The 25,222-nt window shown below is 47.4% G+C and overlaps 1 protein-coding gene across 6 annotated transcripts in view; it reads left to right on the forward strand.

Moving 5' to 3' along the window:
• The window catches only part of Frmd5 (FERM domain containing 5), a 256,974-nt gene that overhangs the window by 217,191 nt on the left and 14,561 nt on the right, over window positions 1-25,222 (forward strand). For all 6 annotated transcript variants that reach the window (XM_085834515.1, XM_021155309.3, XM_029473837.2 and 3 more), the window contains exons 3-8: window positions 2,359-2,401; window positions 2,842-2,920; window positions 10,935-11,032; window positions 13,447-13,570; window positions 17,913-18,000; window positions 24,133-24,221. In XM_085834515.1, coding sequence (XP_085690641.1) covers window positions 2,359-2,401; window positions 2,842-2,920; window positions 10,935-11,032; window positions 13,447-13,570; window positions 17,913-18,000; window positions 24,133-24,221 — 521 coding nt within the window. The remainder of the gene's footprint in view (window positions 1-2,358; window positions 2,402-2,841; window positions 2,921-10,934; window positions 11,033-13,446; window positions 13,571-17,912; window positions 18,001-24,132; window positions 24,222-25,222) is intronic.

Raw genomic sequence — 25,222 nt, forward strand, 5'->3', positions numbered from 1 at the left:
CCCTCTGTTTCCAGGTCAGCCTGAGCCTCTGCCCTCTCCACGACCTTTTTGCACCTTTTCAAGCCTCAAAGCATGAAGATTATTACATTTTGACCTGTCTCCCCCTGAGTCTTGCCTCTTTTCCTGATCCTGCCTCATGGTCTCAGTTTGCTATTAATTCTGGGATTCGGTCTCCAAGATGCGTCACCACATTGCTGGGACAGTCTCGTGTTTTTTCCACTGGGTCTCTAAAGTCCCTCAGACGAGCTGTGATGACAGCAGTCCAAGCCTTCCTGGTGTTCTCCCGCTTCAGTCCTTCCTGAGTTCTCAGCACAGTCCAAACAAAAGCTGTCTCTTGCTACTGCCATGGGGAGGGGCCTCCTTGTAACTGAGCTCATGAGCCCTCTGGCGATCATGGCTCAGTCAGATCTTATCATCTGTCTCCTTTATTATTTCTATCTTATTTCTCTTACCTGTCAGTCTAAAGGTCTGTGTGCTATGTCCCCAGTACTTGCTGTGTTCTTCTTGCTATGCAGTCCTAGCATGCTTTGAACCAGACAGGCCTCCTGCACCTGCCCAGGCAAAGCTGCAGCTACAGTCGCCTCTGTGCAATTGCACCTCTTACTTCTGCTTCCCTGCGAAGCAGAGCTGCGGTGGGCCGTGTAATGTGAGAAGGGCCTCTTAACCACGCTGAGTGGCTGTAATAAGTTGCCAGCCTCGTGGGAGCTCGTATCAGAGGAAGCAAGAGAGCAGAATGTCAGCCCAGATTATCCACGTGGAGCCGACATTCCTGGCTCTTAGTGGGTCCATTAACTACATGACCCACAGCCCAGCCCAGAAGGTGAGAGCTGGGAACCGAGGGAGGCCAGGATGCTGTCTGCATGGCCTTGGCTGCTTTCCTGCTGAAGAAAGTCTCTGCCAAGACAGTTAGTTACACTAAGCAGAAGTAGCCAGGAAAGAGGGCACTCTGAAACCTAGCCCTTTGCCCATTCCACAACTACGTGTTGCCCCACATGCTAAGCCCTAGTATGGTAAACAAGTCAGTTGCTGTCCTCTGGAAACTTACAGCCAGCATCTTTAAGCGACTTCCAAGCAATCAAACCCCAAATAATAGCAGTTTTAGCTCTCTGCCAATTGACAAGTTTCTTGCCTAATCTAAGAGCGTCAGGTATCAGTAATGAATGCTATCAAGAACTCACAGAGAGGTGGAAACTGATCTACAGTCACCTGGAGCTAGAGAGATGGCCCAGTTGGTAATAGCACTTTCTTGCTCTTCCAGAGGACCCAAGTTTGGTTCTTAGCTCAGCAGCAAACAACTAACATTAGCTTTGGGGTTTCTGACACCCTCTTTTAGCCTACACACACACACACATACACACACACACACAAATACCTTTTTTTTTTTTTTTTTCTGAGATAGGGTTTCTCTGTGTAGCCCTGGCTGTCCTGGAACTCAACGCTGTACAAATATCTTTTTAAAAGAGAGAGGTTAGAATGGTCTCATTGCTGCCTTCCCTCAAACTTAAGTGCTGTAGAGGAAAATGAAAAATGTAGTTTGACTATATTTTAGCTATAAAAACCCATGGGGAGATAGGCTGGAGAGATGGCTCAGCACTTAGGAGTACTGACGGCTCTTCTAGAGGACCTGGGTTCAATTCCCAGCACCCACACAGGCTTTCACCACTGTCTGTAACTCTAGTTCCAAAGGAACTGACACCTTTACACAGACATACATGCAATACACATGAAATTTAAAAAAAAAAAAAAACCATGTGGGACAGGATATTATCCTGCACATTCGTTACAGGTAATTATACCAAGACTTTAACCATCCTTGCCACGTGCCAAGAAATCCTGAGTGACACAAGCATTGGCTACGTATGTTACTCAGACAAAAATGGAAATATATACTAGCCTTCTCTACTTCCCCTCCATTCTGCAATCTCTTCTTATCAGTACTTTTTAGAGTTGCCACCAACACCCTCCACCCCACTCCTTTGCCAGAGGAAACTGGCATTTAACACTGTGCACAGCAGACATTAAGTCCAGCAGCTCCACACTCAAGCCAAGCATGCTATCCATGCATGTATCATTACCTCTGCCCATGGGCCTGCCAGGAGCAGCCTTCAGAGCTTTGGCACCCTGGTTTGGGAGGGGTCTCCCAGAAGCCTGAGAGTGGCACCTGAAGCTAGGGTAATTTTCCCTTCACGGCTGGTCTGTCACGGGTGCTTAGTTCAGAGCATGGCTTCCCTCTCCAAACATCTATGGATAAGCTTCTAGGAAAATTGCCTTCTGTCCCGCCATTTCAATAGGATAAAACAGGTTGCGTGTGACACCGCTCCTCACAGGGGTTGTCTTGTCTTGTGCTCTCTGTTTCAGCATTGGTTGGAGTTTACAAAGTCAGTGGTGAAGCAGCTGAGATGTAAGTATTCAAACGGAGCTAAGGCTTACCCTCAGGAGGATGGGAGGAACCCCCAAGGGTAGGAGTGGTCGGCATGTGTAACTTCCTACTGTTCTAGTGCACCCACAAAAGGGTTTTAAGTTATCTTATGTGTGTGGGTGTTGAGCCTACATGAATGTGTGTCTGCACACCATGTGTAGGCCTGGTGCCTCTGGAGGCTAGAAGAGTCCCTGGTCCATCAGGTCCCCTGGACTTAGAGTTGTAAATGGCCGCAAGCAACCATGTTGGTACTGAGAATTGAACCTGGGTCCTCAGCCTGCGATCCTGATGCTGAGCCTTCTGTGTAGCCTCACAAAGGGACTTTTTTTTTCCTCATGGTCCGGAGGCCTGTGCATGCCAGAAGGAGGGGATCCCAGTCATCTTGAGAGGGTCTCTCCTAACAGACACCTCTTCCTCTGCAGCCCAGCCTCCGTTCACCATGTGCTTCCGCGTGAAGTTTTACCCTGCCGACCCCGCCGCCCTGAAAGAGGAAATCACCAGGTGAGGCTCAACATGCAGTCCCCACGCCTCGGCTCTTGGGCGGGGTGGGAGCCTTGGATCTGGAAGTACCCAGTTCTCTTTGGAGGAGTGCTTTCTGGGTAGAATTGTTTCTGTGTGTTATTGCCCCCCACTTTCTTTGCTCCCTGCCTCTGGAGGTGGAACAGCAGGAACTTCGTGTTTTCTTTTGCATCTCTAATTGCCTGCTCTACAAGGGATCGGGAATAACTAATAGCTCCAAGGCAGTTTCTCTTCCCATGCCTACACTGTGGCCCTGTTGATGGGTTTTGGTGTTGCTGCTTGATTTCAAGTTTGGAAAGAGTCTCCAGTGGCCCAAAGGACTTGCGAAGTGCCAAGGTGTGTCATAAAGGGCAGGCTGGGAAACGCTGTGAAACTAAATCCAATCAGGTAGACCCTAGTGTGCTGTTTGAACAGGCACATGTATTAACTGCACTGCGCGAGAATAAGACCACTACCACGACCTGTGAGACAGGTTTGAAGCAGCACGCTTTATTAACTACTGGCCAGCTCCATACCTGGGATTCCCAGAGAATGGCTGCAAATTATGTTAGCCCAACCCATACTTCCTGCCTTCATGCAGTCAGGGGTAAGCATACATCCTGACATACCTCCTGCCTACGTACCTCCCACCTATGTGTGATCAAAGCATATCCTGCGCAGTTGGGGCAAGCAGTCGTGTTTATAGAAGTGAAAAAAACCTGATTTGTTATCTTCCATAACAGATAACAGGTTGCTGGTACAAAGGGACACTTACAGGCAAAACACCTATACACATAAAAACTTCTTAAATTAAAAAAAAAAAAAACTGAAACTTTGGGGTCAGTTGATCTGGTTTACGTAAGACTGTGTCTTGGATTGAGGTACTGGAGGAAGTTGGAGGGAGGTGGTTGTGGATAGATATGATCAATGAAGACCCCAGCCACAAAACCAAACAATTAGATATATAAATAAACTAAGCATTTATTATCACAGATTCTGAAGACCATAAATAAGTCCAGGCAGGGCTCAGTTTGGGCCTAGGTTTGTTTTGTTTTGTTGTTTCTGAGAGTGTCACTATGTAGCCTAAGCTGGTCTTGAACTCACAAGTCTCCAAACCTCCATTTCCCTAGCACTGAGACTACAGTCTTGTATCTCCATGCCCTGTAAAGGGTCTTACACTTCTGGGTACACTTCCAGCCCCCAGGGAGCCTTGCACTGAGCTAAGTCAGTGTGTTCCCTGTCATACTGATTACACGGTCCATGTCAATGCAGCCTTGGGATCCTGGCCAGGCCTTGCACTAAGTCAGCAGACTTCAAGGACAGTGGCAAGCGTGCCAGCATCTGTGCCATCTGCATGCGTCCCCACTCACGTCTCAGACAATCTCTTTTCACTCTTCCTCTCCAGCCTTCCTTCCCCAGAGTGCAATTTCCTGCACCGTCGGTAAGTCGGTAGTATGAACTGAGGGGTGCCTGGCCTAGTTTGCAGGTTTTTTTTCCCCTCTCTGGAACATTCTGTGAAGCCATGGAATTAGCTCCATGTTCCTCATTCATATCCATACTGATCTGAGAAGAGCAGGTACCTGCCCCAGCCTCACTCAGTACCCATAATGCTTTCCTGGCTCTGAGCCCCTCGTCACATCATCCTACCTTGCTGCCAAACTAATTTAGTTGTCAGTGTGTCGGGTCTGGTTTTTTTTTTTTTCCTGGCAATCTCACTCCTAAATTTCACTGCCATCTCAGCCACGCCTGTGGAACGAGGCTAAGGAAGGAAGGGATGAGCAGGGGGGTGAAACCTCCACCCCACCTTCTCCTCTGAGACCTCCCCACAGCACATACTGAGATTCCAAATCCTGGTTCATTTCATCTGTCTTTTTTTTTTTAAATAATGAATTTTCTTGTCGAAGCTGGTGATGGGGCCAAGACAATGAAAGTGTAGGCAGCAGGTGTTGCTTTCACCAGGGACCACAGGTGGGTGAACTCTGAGAGACCAAGTACCCAGAAGGAAGTGGAGTGTAAGCACGGCTGCACCTCACCAGGAAGCAGAGGGCCTGGCACACGGCAGGGGCTAAAGGGATTCCGTAGAATGAATATGTGCATCAGCGCATGGAGTCCCCAGACACTTATTCTTTCAATTAATATTATTTGAGCCTCCATTAGGCTAACATGGATTGCCAAACCTATCCGGAAGGGGACAGAAAATGAGTGTTTTGGGCTTTGGGAACCATATGGTCTCTGTCACAACTCCTCGGTTCCGTCAGTGCCTTTCGGAAGCAGCCGTAGATGATGCATGAATGAGTGATCGAGGCCGTGTTCCAGTAAAACCTGGTTCCATTAGAAAGTACACCAGCAGGCCCTACGTGCCAACCTCTGGCTAAGAAATCAGGAAGAACTGGATTTAAATCTCAGATTATTTTTAGTTACGAGGCAGGGTAAACAAGGAAGCCGTCAGTTTCCTCGTGTAGGAAAATGGGACAGAAATGGCAGTTACTGGTGGGGTCCTTGACACCTGTATGAGGCAGAGCGTGTGCAACAGCAGGGTGTGGGGCATGGTGTGTACTCAGGGATGAAGAGGAGCTAGCATTAAGATTTTGTTTCCCCGTTGCCGTCGGTCTCCCTTCCTTTATATGTGAACTGTGTTCTGTGCTCTAGCACCTGTTATGTAACTGGCCTTAAGAAGGACAGAAAGAGATAAGGAAAGCTTCATACACAAACCAAGCAAACCAAGCAAACCAGGCACAGGCCAGCGAGATGGCTCAGGGTAAACATGCTTGTTGAGCAACCCTGACGTGCTGAATTCCATCCCGCTGGCATCTGAAATCCCAGGCTCGGCACTCAGCATGATAGGTGGTTTGCCCAGACAGTACAGCATCTTCATAAGAAGAGGGCTGGTGAGATGGCTCAGTGGGTAAGAGCACCCGACTGCTCTTCCAGAGGTCCAGAGTTCAAATCCCAGCAACCACATGGTGGCTCACAACCATCCCTAACGAGATCTGGCGCCCTCTTCTGGAGTGTCTGAGGACAGCTACAGTGTACTTACATATAATAAATAAATAAAAATCTTTAAAAAAAAAAAAAACAGTAAGAAGAGAGGCCTGCCTCAAGGCCAGCCTTGGGGTTCAGCAGGGAAAGGCGCTTGCTGACAGGCTTGGGGGTCTGAGTTCAATCCCTGGCACCACATGGTGGAAGGAAAGAACCAACTGTCCTCCGACCCCAATGTGCACATAAATAGAAAATAAAATCTTTGTCTTAGAAATGAGTGTGTGCAGCAGACTGCTCTGTAATTCCTTCCTGCCCCTGGGTCTCACTCAACCACCATTCTTAGGGGCATGAAATAACCAGAGGCAGAAAGGAACCATACAGTTTCTCTTGGAAGTGCCACTGGGTTGATACCAATAGAACAGAGTACCCTATTCTAGCTCTTTAACATTAATAAAATCACCCACCTGTTTTCACTATAAACTCTTATGTATATCGAACGGAACCATAACTATTGTGCATTTGAGAGCTAAAAGCATGACATGATTTTGGAAGGTTTATAGCTGTACTCCTAGACTGTAGAAGATGCTCAACACAAAATGACAAGCATCATGTCTGTTTTATGAGTTATTAAGCACTTTTGTATAATCATATTAACTGCTAAATTGTCCTGTAATTGTTAGAACATGTATTTTTTTTTCCTATTTTAAGACTAAAAACCGTAAAGCTCTCCAGTAGCCTGGTATATAGAAAGGGTCCAGTCAGAAGCAGTTTTCTGATGTGTACTGCTGCTCTGACTACAAACAGAGCTCCTGGAGTGGATTAGAAAAAAAGTTTTTACTTTTCTTATTTTCAGTGTAACTGCATCCTCTGGCAGAATCAGAGTAAGTCAAGAATATTCTGGAAGTATAAATTTTGACTCCAAGGATGGATGGATGGATATATATATATATAATTTCTAAGAAGGAAGAAGTAGGCTAAGAGATGATGGAATACAGTACAGACTTAATCCATAAATAAGTAGTAATAAAATAAGAACACTGACAAATAGGCATGGAATAGAGAGCTTGCTTGGGCTTTTTCCTGCCCTGTAAGATAAAAGTTTATTAATACTTGTTTTTATTTTAGCTTACGAAAGGTTTGTGCATTTAATCAAATCACACAATACAAGGCATGTAGAAATAACTTTAATTAAAAAAAAAACTATGTAGAAGGTTATAATATCAGTCATGGCAAAGATTTGAAATTATTTGTTGGGACAACTTGTATTTTTTCTGGCTTTTGTTATCTTTTTCTTTTAAAATAAATGTACAGTAAAACTATAAAAAAGAAAAGAAATGAGTGTGTATTTGCTCACGGAAACCAGAAGCAGGCATTGAACTCTCTGGAGCTGGTGTAACAGTCAGTAATGAGCAGCCTTGTTAGAAACTGAACTCAGATTCTCTGAAAGAGCAGCAAGTATTCTTACCCACTGAGCCATCTCTCCAGCCCATATATATATACATTATATTATATATACATACACACATTTACACACATACATACATATATATATTTATTAGTATACATATATATTGGATAGAGAGAATATATATTAATGAACCTTATTTCCATAAACCTTTTTTTTTAAGATTTTCTCTGATTTCTTCCTTGAACCGCTGTGAATTGCCTCTGATGACAATCCGGTGCTTCTCTTCCTCTGATAGATAAATGAATGACTGCAGGGTAGAAAAAGCTCTGTGCCCAGACTGCGAGGCCTGAGCTGTGACTGATGAGTAACACTGGCCAAGTCATGTCACATTTCTGGATATGTCTCCTCAGCGATGAACTGAGGGCATTCTGCTCCGTAACTCTGGCTCTGAGGAGCAACAGAGCTTGGCTAGACTGGGCAGGCTGATTCCTCTCCTGGCAACACACAGTTGTCTTGATGGCAGAGCCTCACACACCAAGATAACCCCCATAGGCCTTGTGTGGGGGGAGTGCGCTGGAGTCTCATGGGTGTGGGCATAATGACGTTGTGGTCATGTGGGGTACAGTTCCAAGGGGACCTCATGAAGGTGTTGGTGGATGATTCTGTGAGCTCATCTCTTCCTTCGTTCTAATGACTGGTTTTCCTTAGGGCATAACTTGCCCTTTCTTCCTCCCCTCCATTCGCCCTGGCATTGCTTGAGAGTTTCTGTCACCTCACCCCTGAGACCCCTATGGCTGTCCTAAAAATACCAGAAGTCCCAAGAACTCCCGGTCGCACAGAGCTGTATATATTCCAGCTCACCGGAAAAATCTGCCACGGGCCTACCCATAGCACTGTAAAGCAGCAGTCTTCAGCGCGAGGAAGCCTGGACCCTTGCATGCCGTGAGGATCAGAAACTCTAGGGCAGCTTTCTCAAAGCACAGGCGCACCTCTGACGTGCTTCCCTAGTTCCTCAGTCGGTTACTCAGAGAATCACCATCCAGATTTGTGGGTTCTGTTTGAAACACCTCCATTAGTCCAGGATGTCCTGCCGTGGGATTTCAGTCGCAGATGAGCAGCAGGGAAAGAGTGATCTATGAATCTAAGTCCAGGAAGTGAGCAATGGCTGGGGGCAAAGGTCCAATCCATATCCTGCCAAAACCTGTGGAAGGTGGGAGTTGGAACGGATAGGCAGGGAAGTGCTCACTCGCTCGCCTCTCCCACACACCGTGTGGCATTTCACTGTGGGAAGCAGAGTGCAGACAGGCTGGGTTTGATGGATCCATCTTGAGTAATCACTCTGCATGACACCAGTTTTTCTTCTCGAACATTTGGGCCAAGTGGGTTTGGTAAAGGAAAGGAAGGGCCCTTATGGACTCCCAGGAAGAACTCCTCCCCTTTCATTTGGTTTGGGGAAGGGACCACATACTGGCAGGGTCACAGTGATACTTTGGTTACAGGGATACTTGTGTATTTCTTCGGATTCTGCCTCTTATGTACAAGTCACCTGAGGAGCTTGGTGAAAGGTGTAGGCTCCAAATAATGCCAGCATTGCTGGTGGGAGCTGTACTTCAAGTAGCAAGAGGGCCTTGGATGGCTGCTTGATCTTGACTGAGTTTCCATTCTCGGTGCCCAGAGCTCACTCTCTGCCTCCTTCAAAAGTTCTCTCTCTCTTTGGGCATTTTTACATGACTAACTGGACACATAATTCAGGCTGAATATAAAACAAAGGAAACCAATTATCCAATGAGGCCCGAACTTCTGCTGATGGAAGTCAGTGGAACTTAAGGGGTGCACCATGGTTCCATGAATCCTTGCCTCCCAGGAGTGCTAAGGTCATATGTGTCTAACGAAGTCCATCAACCATAGCTTAGGGTAACTGGCCATCTCAGAACTTGTATGGGTTGAGAGTCCAGGGGTGATTTAGCTGGTAGCTTCTGGTTCAGGATCAGTCATGAAGTGTCTGGGACTTTACTCATCTGAAGGCCTCCAGGTGACTGTTGGCAGAAAGCATCTGCTCTTCACCAAGGGCCTTTCTGTAGGACAGTGTAAGCATTCGCAAGAGAAAGAACAAAGCAGCTGTGTTGACTCCATGACGAGTCGATCACTTCCATTTTGTTCTGTTACTAACAGCAAGTCACTAAGGCCCTCACTTACTCAAGAGGTGAGAATTAAGCACTATTTCATGAAACAGGTGTGTGAAAGACCCGAGGTTTTATTTTTAATCTTCCACAGGGGTCTCCTGGCCACGAGGACCCACTCAAGGACTGTGCCTTGTAGCCTTGGGTCTGCTCTTGTTGGGAGACTTGTGAGGATGTGGTCATCGGGTCAGCACGCTCTTGGTAAAGATACTTCCAAACCATCCCAGTGGTTCAGGGGCCACCCAACTGTTTGAGAATCTACAGAGCAGTTACAGTCTCAGAGTGCAGTATGATGCAGTATTAAAGAGCCAGGGTCAGGAGTCCCGACGTCATGGATTTGGATCTGGCCTTTGCCATTTAGTTGTGTGTCTGTGAGAAAACCACTAAAGCCTCAGCTTAATCTGGACAAAGTAGAGGTTGTAATAGCGTCCTTTTCAAAGTGCTGGGTAAGAATTAAATGAGGGGCTGGAGAGATGGCTCAGTGGTTAAGAGAACCGACTGCTCTTCTAGAGGTCCTGAGTTCAATTCCCAGCAACCACATGGTGGCTCACAACCATCTGTAGTGTGATCTGACACCTTCTTCTGGTGTGTCTGCCCTTCCAGAGAGGAGCTGGGGTAGGGACAGGCTCCTCTTCCTGATACCCTGCCTCTACCTCACATGTACATTCCATGCTTAAGGAGATGTCAGCACAGCTCCTGCTTTTATGCTCTTACATGTGTACCACTCCTCACAGTTTTAATTAATTGCTTTATCTTAAAGTGTGTGTGTGTGTGTGTGTGTGTGTGTGTGTGTGTGTGTGTCTAGAGGAGGGCACCACGGTGTCAGATACTCCGGAACTAGAGTTATCAACAGGTTGAGAGCATCCCAACAGGGGTGCTGGGAACCAAGTGTCGTAAGCTGTAGATGTTCTTAACCGCCAAGCCATCTCAGCAGCCCCTCACTCACATCTCACTTTTATTTGCATTTGGAGAGATCTGATTGACCTCTGCCAATAATCTGCAAGGGGACATCTACTGAAAACCACACCTGATCTCTTCCTTCACCCACTATTCCACTCTAGAGGCCGAGACAGGCCCATTTCCCCATCTCTGACAGCACAGGTTTTTTCTGGTTGTAACAAACCACCAGGGGCTGGCTCCCTCCAGATCCCAGCACTGTGGAGGCAGTGTGGAATGGGGGCTTGGGGAATGCTTATTCCAGGAAGTGATATGTCTATGTTGAGCCATACAAGTAAGTTTTTGATCTGAACCTTAAACAATTAACAGTGTAGAGCAAAGTATCTGAGAGCCTGGGAAGAAATGGAAAATGTATTTGTTTTGTGGTATGAAAAAAAAAATTTAATGTAGGAAAAATTTCCTGACAAGGATTTTGATAGGCTTATACTACATATTTGTGTCTTTAAAGCAAGGAAAGCAATCCTTTCTAATTCGTTCTCTGTTGTCTCCGCAGGTACTTAGTCTTCCTGCAGATCAAAAGGGATCTCTACCACGGCCGTCTTCTCTGTAAAACATCGGATGCCGCCTTGTTAGCAGCCTATATCCTTCAAGGTAATGACTTTGGACAGAATAAATTTGCTTTTCATGCTAAGTCCTGATTACATTATTCCATTTACCACAGATGATGACTTCTTAGATCAAAACAGCTTCTAACTTGAAGCAGTGTTTGAGTTAAAGGATTTTGCCTGGGCCATCCAGAGCCAAAAGCCCAGTGCCCTGCCGCAGCCAAGGCCTCATGGCTAGCCCCCTGCGTCATCTGGACCTTTGCAGGCTTGGGCTGTACCCTGCATGCTAATGTTTCTGGGATGCTGAGGAGAAATCAGGAATCACCTGCCCCCACCCCCACCCCACCCCCACCCCCACCCCACAACTCACCGAAGTCTGAGGCATGATGGGATCTTGGTATCTATTTTGCAGAACTCTCCGCTGAGAGTGTTCAATGTTTCAAGTGTTCTCAAGTGAGAAGCTAAGAAAGAGCTGAGCCTCTAGCTGCTGGTTTCCAGACCAGCTGTGGTAATCTGTCAAGAAAGTGTGGGGCATCTGCCAGGCCCTTCTCTCACAAAACACTGAGAGCACTCAAGAGCCACCTCAGAATTTTCCTAGTCCTCCTGTCTAAAACTGTCATTAACCACAGAATTGTTTTGGACATAAGACCATGAAGTTTCCATTAAAAACATGAACCCCTGATTATGAGTCAGGGAACTCTCAGAAGCAACTAATGGAGAACCTGCCAAGAGCTTGCTGGCAGGAGAAATGTCAGACCTGTGCTAAGATGGGAAAACCCCTCAGGGGCGCTGACTCTGAGGGGGGCCATTCCAGTACCAGTCAAATGGGGAGTGTAGAAAGTGCTCGTACATCCTGAGGCACCCAGAGAGTCCCCTTTCTTTTTGAAAGGAAGCCTGGCCTGTTCTGGTTGCCATGTTAAACTTTTTTAACAAAGTCATTTCCTCGGGTCCACCCTGATAATTATATTGATTTTTTTTTTCAAAAAAGTATTTGGTGGCCAACATCAACATTTTCCCTTTGAAGCTTTTCAAATAAAATCAAAGTAAATGACCTCAAGGTTCAAGGTCACTCTTCCCTGAAGGAAAGCTATTTCTTTTGTTAAACAAGAGAAATATCCAAGGGATTTGGAATTTGGCTGTGTTTTTGGTTCTTGGTTTTTGTTTTGTTTTGTTTTTTGCTTTTGAATTATAACATCACAATGTTGTCCAGGCTGGATTTGAATTCCTGGGCTCAAGTGATTGATTCTCCTGCCTCAGACTTCCCAGTACTTGGGACTACAGACATCTACCACTGCCACACCTAGCCCTTGGATACCTTGGAAGGTACCATAATTGCAGAGGAAAGCACTGTGCCCAGCTGCTACATGTCCTGGACTGGTCCTGGGATGGCCCCCTCAGAACCAGAACCCCTCAGAGCTGGATCCCCCTCAGAACTGGAGCCCCTCAGAGCCAGAGCCCCTCAGAGCCAGAGCCCTCTCAGAGCTGAAGCCCCCTCAGAGCTGGAGCCTCCTCAGAGCTGGAGCCCCCCAGAGCCAGAGCCCTCTCAGAGCCAGAGCCCCATCAGAGTCAGAGCCCCCTCAGAGCCGGAGCCCCTCTTAGCACAGGTCTGACATTCCTCCAGCCAGCAAGCTCTTGGCAGGTTCCCCATTAGTTGCTTCTGAGAGTTCCCTGACTGTGCCTTGCCGTCCTCCCAGTATTCGGCCTGCCTCAGCTGAAGTGTACTTGGCTCTCCAAGAGAAGGAGAGGGACAGCCAGGAAGCTGCTGGAGGCTCCTCTTTCCTTTTCTGAGCTACCATTCGGGTGGGGCACCTTATGTGGAGAAAGCTGGTTTCTGAGTGGGTGAACAAGAGACGGTGTTCACATGAGCTCCCAGAGACCCCACTGCCGGAGACATGAACTTCCTGGGTGTTGCACTGGGCACAGCACTGGGAAATCAGCCTTAGAATGCAGTGCTGCCGTACTTGGTCCCTAGGTTATTTCCATAGCGGCAGGCCTGCCTGATGAGCCCGAGATGAACCCTATTCTGTGTGGACTGATGGTTAAATGCTGAGCTGGGATGGAGATTCAGTCAGCAACTTCTCTTGTGCCTACTAAACAATTCAGGATGGGATCTGGGTATCTAAGCTGGCTCCCAGGGGTTCCTGTCATCTTGCCCAAGCCCACTGTGTGCTGCTGCCATGCAGAGCATAGCTCCCAAGCCTTCCTGAATGGCCAAGGTGCACACTACAGGTCTTCACTCCTTTATTGCTGACTTACTTGTGGCCTCCGAGAACAGGGTCAGTTGTACTGTCTCTCTGCTTTGACTTAAATATCAGCCCAGAGTGTATAGCAGGAAAAGGAAGGCACGCGTCCCTCCCCATGCTCCTGCCTGCTTACCAGCCAAGGGCCAAGCTCAGGGTCTGCCTTGGCCTTTGAGCTGTGGGCTAATCTTGTTGTTTTCTCTTCCCTGCCTTTGAAAAGCCGAGATTGGAGATTATGACCCGGGAAAGCACCCTGAAGGCTACAGCTCCAAGTTCCAATTTTTCCCGAAACATTCAGAGAAACTGGAAAAGAAAATTGCTGAGATTCACAAGACCGAACTCAGGTATGTGACACTGCCTGTGGGGCCCTGGCCACTGAGCACACAGCTCTGGGCTATGTCCTCTGCTCTCAGAGAGTACCTGTTCACACAGAGTGGCACTCCCAGCAATGGTGATCCACTGTGAGCACAGCCTTCTTCTAGAGAGGCTAAACTCCTCACCAAGAGCAGTTTAGGCTACGGCTTAAATATGACACTCCAGGCTACAGCCAAACCATTTTGAATGTGCCTTGTCTTGTATCATCCTGGAAGCTAAGCATGGTCAGGCATGGCTGTTGCCTGGATGGGAGATGGTAAATCCCTGACTTACGGCTAGGGCTTTGGCTTAGAGACTGTAGCTTCAGCACTCCCTGAGACTCCTGCACCAGAGATGCAATGACTGTTCCTCAGCCTGGCTTTGCCTACCCATATTATGCAGAACCATAAACAACATTAATGCAGCCTTTCATCCACGTGAAATAGGCTTTCTGTAGAGAGCGATTTTAAAGATCAACGATAGAGTGTCTGAACTCTACATCATGCATGACGAGAGAGCACAGGTTTCCCAGACAGATAAACTACTTGAAGCAAAGGTACGCACACTGGAATGCCATCAACTAACAAGAAGCTGGGTCACCATTTTAATATATTACAATTTCATTTTCCTTTTAGGACTTTGGACCTACTACAACAATTAACAATAATCCAAAAAATGTATTAACCAACATATAAAAGATAGATTAAATTTAAACTACACTTAAGAATTTTGTTTATTTTTCTTTTTCTTTATTATTTTCTTAAATAAAGAATTAATGACACTTTAAAAAGAAGCAAAGTAGCCGGGCGTGGTGGCGCACGCCTTTAATCCCAGCACTCGGGAGGCAGAGGCAGGTGGATTTCTGAGTTCGAGGCCAGCCTGGTCTACAAAGTGAGTTCCAGGACAGCCAGGGCTGTACAGAGAAACCCTGTCTCAAAAAAAAGAAGAAGAAGAAGAAGAAGAAGAAAGTCACAAATTGTAGTCACAACCTGAATCTCTCACAGAAGAGTGATCTGGGAGGAAGTAAACCAATTCTATGTGTCTATGGGAGAATTGGAAATAGGGCAGTGGATAAGAATGGGAATATATGTATTGCAAATTCTTAACCTGTAATAGGGTTCATGAATTTCCTGTTCTGAGAAAGGCCTGTGCTGGGGCAGGGCAGGGTGCTTCTTTCTCATAATACCTAACCTAAACCAGAGCTGACCATACCATGACTTTTTCTTGTGCCCCTCAAAGGTTTTTATGAACAAACATAATCCGAAGCCTCCTTAGCATTTGCAGACTGTCAATGTCTGGTTGTGACCAGACCGGCTCAGTACAGAGCCCAGCAGTCCATGCTGTCACTGTTAGGGAAATAGTGACCCCTTCTGGTAAACCTCGGGATGACACAGACCTGCTTGTGGGCTCCCATCAGGGATGCATGCTGGCTGCCCAGAGAGGATTTAGGGGAGTGGGGGCCATTTCTGCAGAAAGTTCATTGCAGGGGATTCCTCAAGAAACGATGCCTACTGTGAAGACCCTGGAGAGCGGAGCCAACTCCAGAGGTTAACTGATTCCAAGGGGTGGATTCCTTCAACATGGAGTGAAGATGTGCGTAGAAGACAGGTGCCAAGCCATGCACCTGCCAAACACCTCACTGCACCCCAGGCCTGTTGGGAGATGTAGGGGGCTGCCTTCACCCTGATACCTGAAGACACTGGTTTTGCCTTGTTCTCATCCTGTGAAAATGCCCAAGTTTTCTTCCTTTCTGTGACTTTGGCAGCTCCCATGGGCATAGGCTGTGTACTTGTTTCTTGATCTACTTTCCAGAAGTGGCACAGAGGCTGCCACGTCACAGCACCAAGGGACAGCTGCCTCTTCAAGGGAACACCTGAGGGAGCCTGGCCTGCTTCTCGCTTGGGTGGGCTCGCTTCCTGCTGTGCCATATGACTTTAGGCAAATGATATATTTAGTAATGAACAATTTCTGTTCCTGTCTGCCAGCCATCAGAGCTAATGACTTCACAAGCTGCCCTCTCCACTCAGTCTGCTTTTCCAGGACTCTGCATGCAGATGAGCCCAGAGCCACTGCCACCACTGACTATGTGGTGGCTTCATCTACATGTTCCAGGAAGCAGACAGGAGGAGAGCCATGCCAAGGCCTCTTCAGACAGCGAGGGCCGGCTTGTTTCCACTAATAGCATCACCCTGTGCATTGAGAGCCATAGGGTACAGAAGTGTGGCAGCATCTCCTACCTCTTCTCCCGAGAGTCCCACATTCCTGGGCCCTTCTGACCAATAGATAGAGTTGAGTGGTACCCACAGAGTATACTGAACCCTTTGTATGCTGACCCATGTCACATCACAGATAGGAAAGCTGTGTGCAGTAGCCAACCTACAGACATGTTGTCCCTGCCTCTGCAGAACTGCAGATTATGAAATACCACAAAATCATTATCTCTGAAATCTCATCAGCTGAGTGCGGTGACAAATTCCTTTAATTGCAGCACTTAGGAGGGAGAGGCAGGGAGATCTGTGAGTTCAAGACCAGCCTATCCAAAGTGAGTTCCAGGCCAGCCAAGGACATTGTGAGACCCTGTCTCAAAAAAACATTTTTCCCATAACATCTGGCCAATGAAATGATGCAGTATGTCAATCCACTCGATGCCAAGCATAACATCCTGAGTTCTATCCCCAAGCCCCAAGTTATCCCTCGCTCTCTCTCTCTCTCACATACACACACACAAGATAAGACACAGCTCACCACAGCTAGCCTTGCCCACCCTGCGTTTTCTTTTAGGGTTTTGGTGATGATGTTTGCTTGTTTATTTGTTTTGATTTCATTTTTTTAAAGCAGCATCTCATGTAGTTCAGGCTACCCTTAAACTCCTGACTTCCCCGCCTTCTCTACCTCCCAACTGCTGAGATTACAGATCCCACACACTAGCATGGCTACCTCAGTCTGCATTTCAGCAGACTGTAATCTCAGAGCAGTCCCTCCTGCCCCTTGCTCTTCACACTGAGCCCGTCCCACTCATTATGTAGCCTGTTTCACTTTGAGTTTTGTTTTTTAACTTTTAATTTTCATTTGTGCATGTGGGTATTTTGACTGCGTGGGTGTCTGTTTACGGTGTGTGCTCAGAACACTCTGAGGCCAGAAGAAGGCTCAATCTAAACCAGTTTTGTAATACACAGGACCTATTTAGGAAGCCTAAATATCCCTGGGACTGGTGTCATTGGAGGCTGTGAGCTGCCATGCAGGTGCTGGGGATCAAACCCAGGTCCTGCAGAATAGCAACCAGTGCTCCTGGCTACCGCTGTCCCTCCAGCCCGTACTCTGAACTTTAACCTTAGACTTTGTTGTGCTAGGAAGCGTTTGTGACCCTCAAAAGACCACCAAGGAGCCCTTCCCAATATAACAGCATCAGGGTCTTTTTATTATAAGCTCAGGCTTGGGCTCTCCTCCAATGCAACCCTGACACAGCAGGATGGGTAGGGAAGGCAGGGCAGCCTCAAACCTTCAGCAGGCCAAGCTTTCATAGGGAATGGGCATAAGTGAGGTGTTCAGCCTGGCAAGCATCTAACTGAATGTTGCAAGCCGACAGGTGGGGGCTCTGAAGCAAGACCACAAACCATCGCAAATGGCCTGAGAGTACATCTGAAACAATCAGACTAATCTTTGATTAACTGTTGCTAGGAGTCAGCTAGGGAGTAACTCTGGCCAAGGACAAGCCGTGGGGTCCTTCCTGGTATGTGGGTTTAGCTTAGGTTCTACTGCAGATCAAATTCTCAGGTTTTTTTTTTCCCCTCTTAAGACAGAGGCCCAAGATGGAGTAGGTTTGGCCTCCCAACTTGAGTCTCTAAAGTTAGTTCTACAACCAAGCTGAACATTCTATGGCTAAAATGGGCGTGTGTGGCCTACTCTAATCAAGTCTTTTTTTTTTTCTTTTTTTTTCTTTTTAAATGCCTCATCCCAGTGGGATTGGCAAAGCTTCCTCCCACAAAAGGTGAGACTCAGAGAGATGGCAAAGCCTTCCTCAGGGTCAAGTGAAACTGTTGACAGTGTGTGTAGAAAATGTCCACAGTAGCTTTCTTCCCCCAGGATGTTTACAGCCTGAAGATGGCTCTTCTACAGAGACTGCTCCTAACTAACCTTGCCTCCACCATTCAGCTGGATATAAAACCCACATCCCCGTTCAGCTGGATATAATAAACAGGCTGAGCTTCCAAGGTGCTACAGCTGCTCCACCAGAGAGCCACAGTCCACCCAGCCAATCACTTCTTAACAGGGAGTTCACCCCTGGGGAGCCTCTGGGACCAGAGCCCTGAGACCATCTCCTTTTCATTCCAGTGGTCAAACACCAGCAACATCAGAGCTGAATTTCTTAAGAAAGGCCCAGACGTTAGAGACCTACGGAGTGGACCCTCACCCATGTAAGGTAAGACTCCCCCTCTGTGGTCTTCACTGACTGTGTCTCCTGTATGGAAGCACAGAGAGTACCCATAGGCCTTCAGTGGACAGGAGCACCTCTGCCTGCATCGGTGCCATGTTGAAACCCCCTCTGGATACAACGCTGCCACATCACTGTCAGAGGCTCCCAGGCAAAGACAATCTAAATAACAAATCCAAACTCAGTACCCAGCTTTGGCAGCTGTGGGTAATTTGGTGGAAATCAATCGAAAGGACGTGTGGAGAGCTCCCCCACAGGGGACAATCAGCAACTGTCCACCCTTCACTGACCCATAATCTTGTTTCTTTCCAAGAGTGGGTTTTATTCCTGATAGTGGCACAAGTCTCCACATGGGACTGCAATGGAGTCACGCTTGATTCCATTACGCACCTATGAGAGAGTAAAGCAGGACCCAACCAGGAACAGTGCACCCAGGAAAACCTCTGTAATTAGTCACGTGTTCCTGGCATTTCAGAGATGAATTTGGTAAGCCCACCCCTGAGAGCAACGAGATCCACAGCCTTCCCTGGCTCTGGCCACTTCCTCCCACTACAGCTCACATCCCTGTTGCTCTCCATGCTGATCACTGCCTCTGTCTTAGCTGGTTTATGTATCCTTTTCATCCGGGAAAGGCTGCAGTACCAGCAGCTCTAAGACTGAAAGCAGAACAAGATCAGGGTCTTCTTCCTCACAGCTGAAGGATGAGAGCTGACAAACGAACAGATGGGGTCTTTCCTAGGGCCACTGTAACAATGTTGCAAACTGGGTGGCTTAACCAGTGCAGACTTAGTGCCTCTGTGCAAGAGGTTGTAAGTGTGGCTCCATAGTGCTGGTGGAGTTGGTTCCTTGATGACCGTCATCCTCCCTCATCTTGTCTCCCCGCCACTGTGTCAGTGTCTAAATCTCCACCCTTCTAGAAGGACACCAGTTAGACTGGGGCTCTATCTCACAGCCTCAGCTTAATTTTAATCTCTAAAGACCCTATCTCAAAAAAAAAAAAAAGTCACATTCCCAGTCCTTGGAGCTAGAACACCTGAATTTGGAGGGAGGGGATACAATCTAACATATAAGAAACAAAATGAAAACCAAGGGGCACAAAGACAAAGCCCTCGGGAGGTGATTTCATTTTGCCTTTGAAGGAATAAAAATCTGGAGAACATTCTGGGATGCAAACTTCCTCCCCTGACCTAATCCCCCTGTCCACTGGGCAGCTCACTGGCCTATGTTCTCAGGGCCGGCAGTCATTGGCACTTTTATTTACACATGTCTTTATAGATGATATAAGACTTTATATCATCATGATACAAGAATTATCAAAGCTTCCTAATATCTCCTGTATATCACAAAACTGGTTTAGATTGGTTAGGATGGTACACACTGGTAGGATATGCTGAAGAAGATGCAGAGGCAGGAGGTTTGCGATCAATAGTTTGAGACTATCCTGGGCTACACATTTAGCCAAGCCATTAATCCCAACACTCAGGAGGAAGAAGCAGAGGGGTCTCTGTGAGTTCAAGGCCAGCCTGGAGTCAGAGCTATACAATGAGAGGCTGTCAAAAAAAAAAAAAATCCTCTAGCTTCTCTGCAAATTGCTTAGACACTCTCAGCAAGCAGCAGGGAACCTCATAGAAGAGAAGTGTTGGGGGGATCTTGTCTAAGCTCTAGTCCTGACCAACTATTGGGGCCTTGCTGGATTATGAACACACACACACCCTGCCCGCCCTTCTCACCTGTGAGTAAGAAAGCAATAAGTGTGACAGAACTTGTTCCCTGAACTGGGAAGTCACATCTTGCAGAAATGCAACCTTCCCTGTTACACAGAAAAGCTGTCCTAAAGACAGGTATGGTCATTGGAAGGTACCAGATCATCTCAGTGTTAGAGTCCAGTCCCCATGAGGCCTCGTGTAAGAGGAGTAAGATTCACACCACACAGAGGTGAGTAGGCCGTGCCCCAGAGCATGACAGCTGACCTTGGGTAGGTACAGTTTTTGCTATTGCTTATGGAAGCCATGGGTACTTGCAGCCAGCCTGGAGTCCAACCTAAATCCATGTGTACTTCTGAACTGAGGACTCCTGGCTCAGCTTTGACTTTGACAAGTTTGTCCATCATGGGCACCCAGAGGTTGAAGATGCTGGAAAAGGAACCAGGCTCTCTTCTCTGTGTGTGGCCCAGTCCCATGTACTGCCACGGCTTTTCAACTCCTCAAAAGGAGGAGAGGAGGATGCACATGGGCCAACTCCCATTCAGAGCTAGTGGTCCTTTCCCGTTCATTTTACTGACTCTTCAGCCAGACCCCGGTGGGCAGTCTTCTCCGTTTTATAGAAAGTTGATGTACTAGAAAGCCATAGTTCACAAGGCCCTGAGAGCAGAGGAAAACTTTGAACTCAGATCATTTCCACTGTTGTGTAGCTGTGTAGGAGAGAAGCCTGAGAGACTTACTGTGGGGGAAGGGAGAGACTTTTATCCCACATTCCCAGACCTGGGCCTTCCACTCAACTGGGCTATGCCAGGGGCCCACTGCAGATCTATACATGACCCTCAGGTCCTTTTATTAGGCCCTGGCCATGTTTCCCCAGTCCTCCAAGGCAGGGAGCAATTCAGAAGTCCTCACTCTTATCATTAAGTAGCCTCACTTCGGTGATGTGCTACAAGGCACCCCCTTAATGTTGCTACAAGGAGAGCTGAAATAAGCTGGCACAGCCAGTGTAATAAATACTGATGATTTCTATTAACAGGGAGGCAATTACTGGGCCCAGGGAATCTGGGGCATGCAGCCCCAGGGAGGACAGAAGAGGGATCGTTTTGATAATTAAATGAGAGCAGACTGCTTCGGCTGGGCTCTGTTCTCCTGGACTGATTAAGAAGCTAACGTTGATCCTGTGCATGCTGATGGTTGCTTTCTGCCAACGTGTCCTTGTCTGGTCCTAGGACCAAAGGGAGACTGCCTGTGGGTGTCTGGATCATACAGCCTGGCAGGCCCCCCACCTCCAGCCATTCCCTGAGTCTTACCTCCTACTGTGTCACCACCTCCACCCCCTTCCTTCTACTCGCTCCAAGTCCATGACCATCCAGATCTTCCTGCTGGAAGATCTGCTTCCGCACCTGCTTCCTCACTACAAAACCTTAGCTGTCAATATCAGAGAAAAGAAGATGAAATGTTGGGGTTTTGTCTGAAGTTAGAGTCTCAGTAGCTGTGCTCCTATTGACAGTATACATGGTCGCCCACTGTGCAGAACTTCTGAGGTAACAGCCCTACCTAAAATGTGGAGACGCTAAGGGACTTGGCTACAGTCTCGCAGTGCAGCCAGACCTGAACCTAATAAGCCTGTGGCCTTTCTGCCCGATTGCTGATGCGCTAACAGGGACAGAGACAGCAGAGGCCCTCCCAGCCACCTGGCTCCCACAATGCTTCCTCCGTTACAAAATCTCCACTCTCTTTCTCCAGGCCTGACCTTCCCCAATCCCTCTAGCCCAGCAGTTTTCAGCTTGTGGGTCGCAGTCCCTTTAGGGTGACCCTTTCACAGAGGTCTCCCAAGACCGTGGGAAAACACAGATATCTGTGCCAGGGTGGCAAGCTCTAAAGATGAGTAATTTACATTACGATTCATAACAGTAGCAAAATTACAGTTGTGAAGTAGCAACAAAATGACTTTATGGTTGGGGTTCACCATACATGAGGAACTGTATTAAAAGGTCACAGCAACAGGAAGGTTGAGAACCACTGCCCTAGCTGTGCTGCTCCTCCTTCTAGACCCTTTCCTGTGCCTCCCTTATCCCTGTAAGTACATAGCCCAGTGTCCCCGCTGACCCACATCACTGTCTTACACCATATCTGCTAAATCTTCCTATAGCCTGTTCTACACGAGCACAGACACAGCGAGGTCATGCCGCTTGCATCTCTTGTCTGTGGGTCCACCCTGTTCAGGGACAGAAAACTTTCCAGTGCCCACCCTCTGTCTTAGAATGGCTGCCATGTTTATGCCAATTCAGCCAAGTTAGGCCTGCCACCTCCTGGCAGGCAGGAACCATGTTTGTGTGCCATGCCTTGTACTCGTATATTGTTGATCACCTCCAAGTACTGGTGACAAGCGGGAGGAAGCCAGCCACATGACTCAAAAGAAACCAGGCTCATGTCTTCTTTTAAAAGCCCTTCGCTAAGCCCTTGGGTTAGATGACGCTGTGCTTTATGGCCAAGCGTCTGGCTCTCCACAGCCCAGAGGAATGATGGTGAGGGGACTGGTCTGAAAGGCTTGGAAAGCACACAGATGCTCACACTTGCAATGCTGACTCCGTGAGGCAGCTTTAAGGCAATTGCTTTTTCCCTTGAGGTAAGGCTCACTGGGCCCTGCAGAGGATCCCTGTCTCTGAGGCCAGTCAGGGTAACTGTACCAGGATGGCAAGCTCTGAAGCTGAGAGAAACCAGAACTGCCCACTTGATGATTTCCAGAAATCTCCATCATCACTCACGTATCCTGAAAGCAGATCCTGACCCAATGTCATGATCCAAAGGAAGCCGAGGGGCTCTCCACTAGGCAACCTCTTCCTCCTGGAATCCTCCACTTGAGGGTACCAAGCCCCATGTTTTCTGATGCACCTTCACCCCACTTGCTCAGCAGAATCCCCAGCCTGCTGCTGGCAGACTTGAGCGGTTCTACTCAGCCAGTCGCTGCTGCTTATGTCTTCATCTAAACTTCCCTGCAGTGTTAATCCCATGGTATTATGTCTACAGAGACAACGACAAGCTGCTTCTGTTAGCTGATTTGTTTTGACAGTGCCTAAGACTGAACCTAGGGCTTCACACAAGCTAAGCAAGTGTTCTGCGGCTGGATCCAATCCCCAGTCCTCATTTATTTATTTATTTATTTATTTATTTATTTATTTATTTATTTATTTATTATATAGAAGTACACTGTATCTGTCTTCAGACACACCAGAAGAGGGAGTCAGATTTCGTTACAGATGGTTGTGAGCCACCATGTGGTTGCTGGGATTTGAACTCTGGACCTTCAGAAGAGCAGTCGGGTGCTCTTACCCACTGAGCCATCTCACCAGCCCCCCAGTCCACTTTAACTTCCTACTAAGTTACCCGGACCGACCTTGAAGTTACTCTGTAGCCTAGGCAGACCTTTAGTTTAGGATCTTCCTGCCTCAGCCTTGGATTGCAAGTCTGATTAGTAGCTGTTTACACACACACACACACACACACACACACACACACACACACACAGAGTCATAAAATTCACCCTTTCAGTGTGCAGTCAGTGGTTTTTAATACATTCACAGTCACCTCTACCATCTAATTTTAGAGTATTTTTATGATCCCCATAAAGGTCCAGCCATATTGTCTATATGAGTCATTCCTCTTTACTGCTGATTAATATCCCAAAGCACCCACCATCTACCACTTGCTTATCTGCCTATTGATTGATTGATGAACATTCTTCTCTGCAGCTGGACTGGATTGCTCACATTGTTTGGGTACCCTAAATAGTTGAAGTATTAACATTCATGCACCTATAGACATATTAAAATTCTCTTGGGCATATCCCTAAAAGTGGAATTGTTGGGTCATATAGGAACTCTGTAACCTTTTGGGGAAAAAATCCCAACTATTTCCCAAAGTGACTGCACTATTTTAAAATCCCACCAGCATTACAATGCTCTTGGCATTCTCTCTGGCTGTGCATATCAGCTTACAGAGGTTGGTGTCATGGCCACCCATTGTCTTGTATGATGTCACCCATCGTACCGTACAGTTGCCATCACGTTGAGGCTTATCTGGCAGCAGCAGAACTGGGACTTGAGCTGTGGTCTTGTGCTCTGAAATGCCCTGCAATCCTATGGTGACCTACTAAAAGGCAGTTCCCCTGCTTTGCCTACAAATAGCATGGGTGTCTGTCTGTGGTTTTTGACACTGGCTTCTCATGCAGCCTAGGCTGCCCTTGAACTCACTATGTAGCTGAGGATGACTTTGAACCTCTGATCTTCCTGCCTCCACCTCCTGAGTGCTAGGACCAAAGGTTTTTGCCACTCCTGCAGACTTAGAGCAATGTGTTTTTCCCCTTTCTCCTCTATGCCTGTACCTCTATGGTCCAGTGAGACGTCCATCTCTGTTACAGGATGTGTCGGGAAATGCTGCGTTTCTGGCCTTCACTCCTTTCGGGTTTGTTGTTCTTCAAGGAAATAAGAGGGTCCACTTCATTAAATGGTGAGTGTCTGTCTTCATCTCCAGAACAGGTTCCTCACGCATCACTGACTGGGGAGGGCTATGGTACCCACGTCCTTTGTCTGTGATGGGCAGCTATGATTTGCAGCCTTTCCCAAAGCCTTGAGTTGAGAATGAGCTGATGAAGGTAGTGGTCTTCCTCTGTGGGATCCTGTCCTTTCAAAGGGTGTCCCTGAGAGTCAACAGCCTCTGCAGACAGAGAGGGCACTGGGGTTTGATCTCTAGGGAAATCTGCAACTGGAGCCAACATAAGGAAGGGAAGTCCCCAAGTGAACTAAGTCTTTGGGTCCATCACTCACTGAGAGCCACTGCTGGCTTAAGAAAGGCCACTCAGGAGCATCTTAATATGTAGCCTATGTTCTTACTTCCTCTTCTAACAAGGGAGGGGCTCATAAACAATTAGATGTCACCTATGACATGTCAATCACCCTCTGGGCTCAGTCTGCAAGGGCTCAGATACTGCTGTCTCACAAATCTCCATCCTTAGGGCTCCATGTCCCTTAACCTCTGAGAGTCACTTCCCCACTTTCCCCCTCCCTCTCCCTGCCACATCTGGTGTGCAGGAGCCACCTACCCACCTTGCTTCCCCTCCTTGTTTCAGTTGCAGTGGCTGGGCACAGACTTCTATGTGTTGACATGTGGACATCTTGGGACCCGTTTACTGCCTTGTCCCTATAAACACCTGTCGGTCTCACCAAGAGACTCTGCAGAATTGAGAACCTGTCATTTCTTTTCTTAAAAATATTTATAATCTTTGACAATTTTGTACATCTATACAGTGTATCTTGATACTATCCACCCCATTCCTCTGGCCTCCTCCCCACCCCCCACCCGCACGCCTCTCCTTCAGGGCCTCTCTTTTTGTTTGCTTTTCTTTGTGGCTTTTTTATTTTTATTTATTTATTTATTTATTTTTATTTTTTTGAGACAGCATCTGTCTACATAGCCCCGTGGCTGTCCTAGAACTTACTATGTAGACCAGG

Source organism: Mus caroli, unplaced genomic scaffold (assembly GCF_978045245.1).
Source record: "Mus caroli unplaced genomic scaffold, Mus_caroli_1 scaffold_2, whole genome shotgun sequence".
Taxonomy (NCBI): domain Eukaryota; kingdom Metazoa; phylum Chordata; class Mammalia; order Rodentia; family Muridae; genus Mus; species Mus caroli.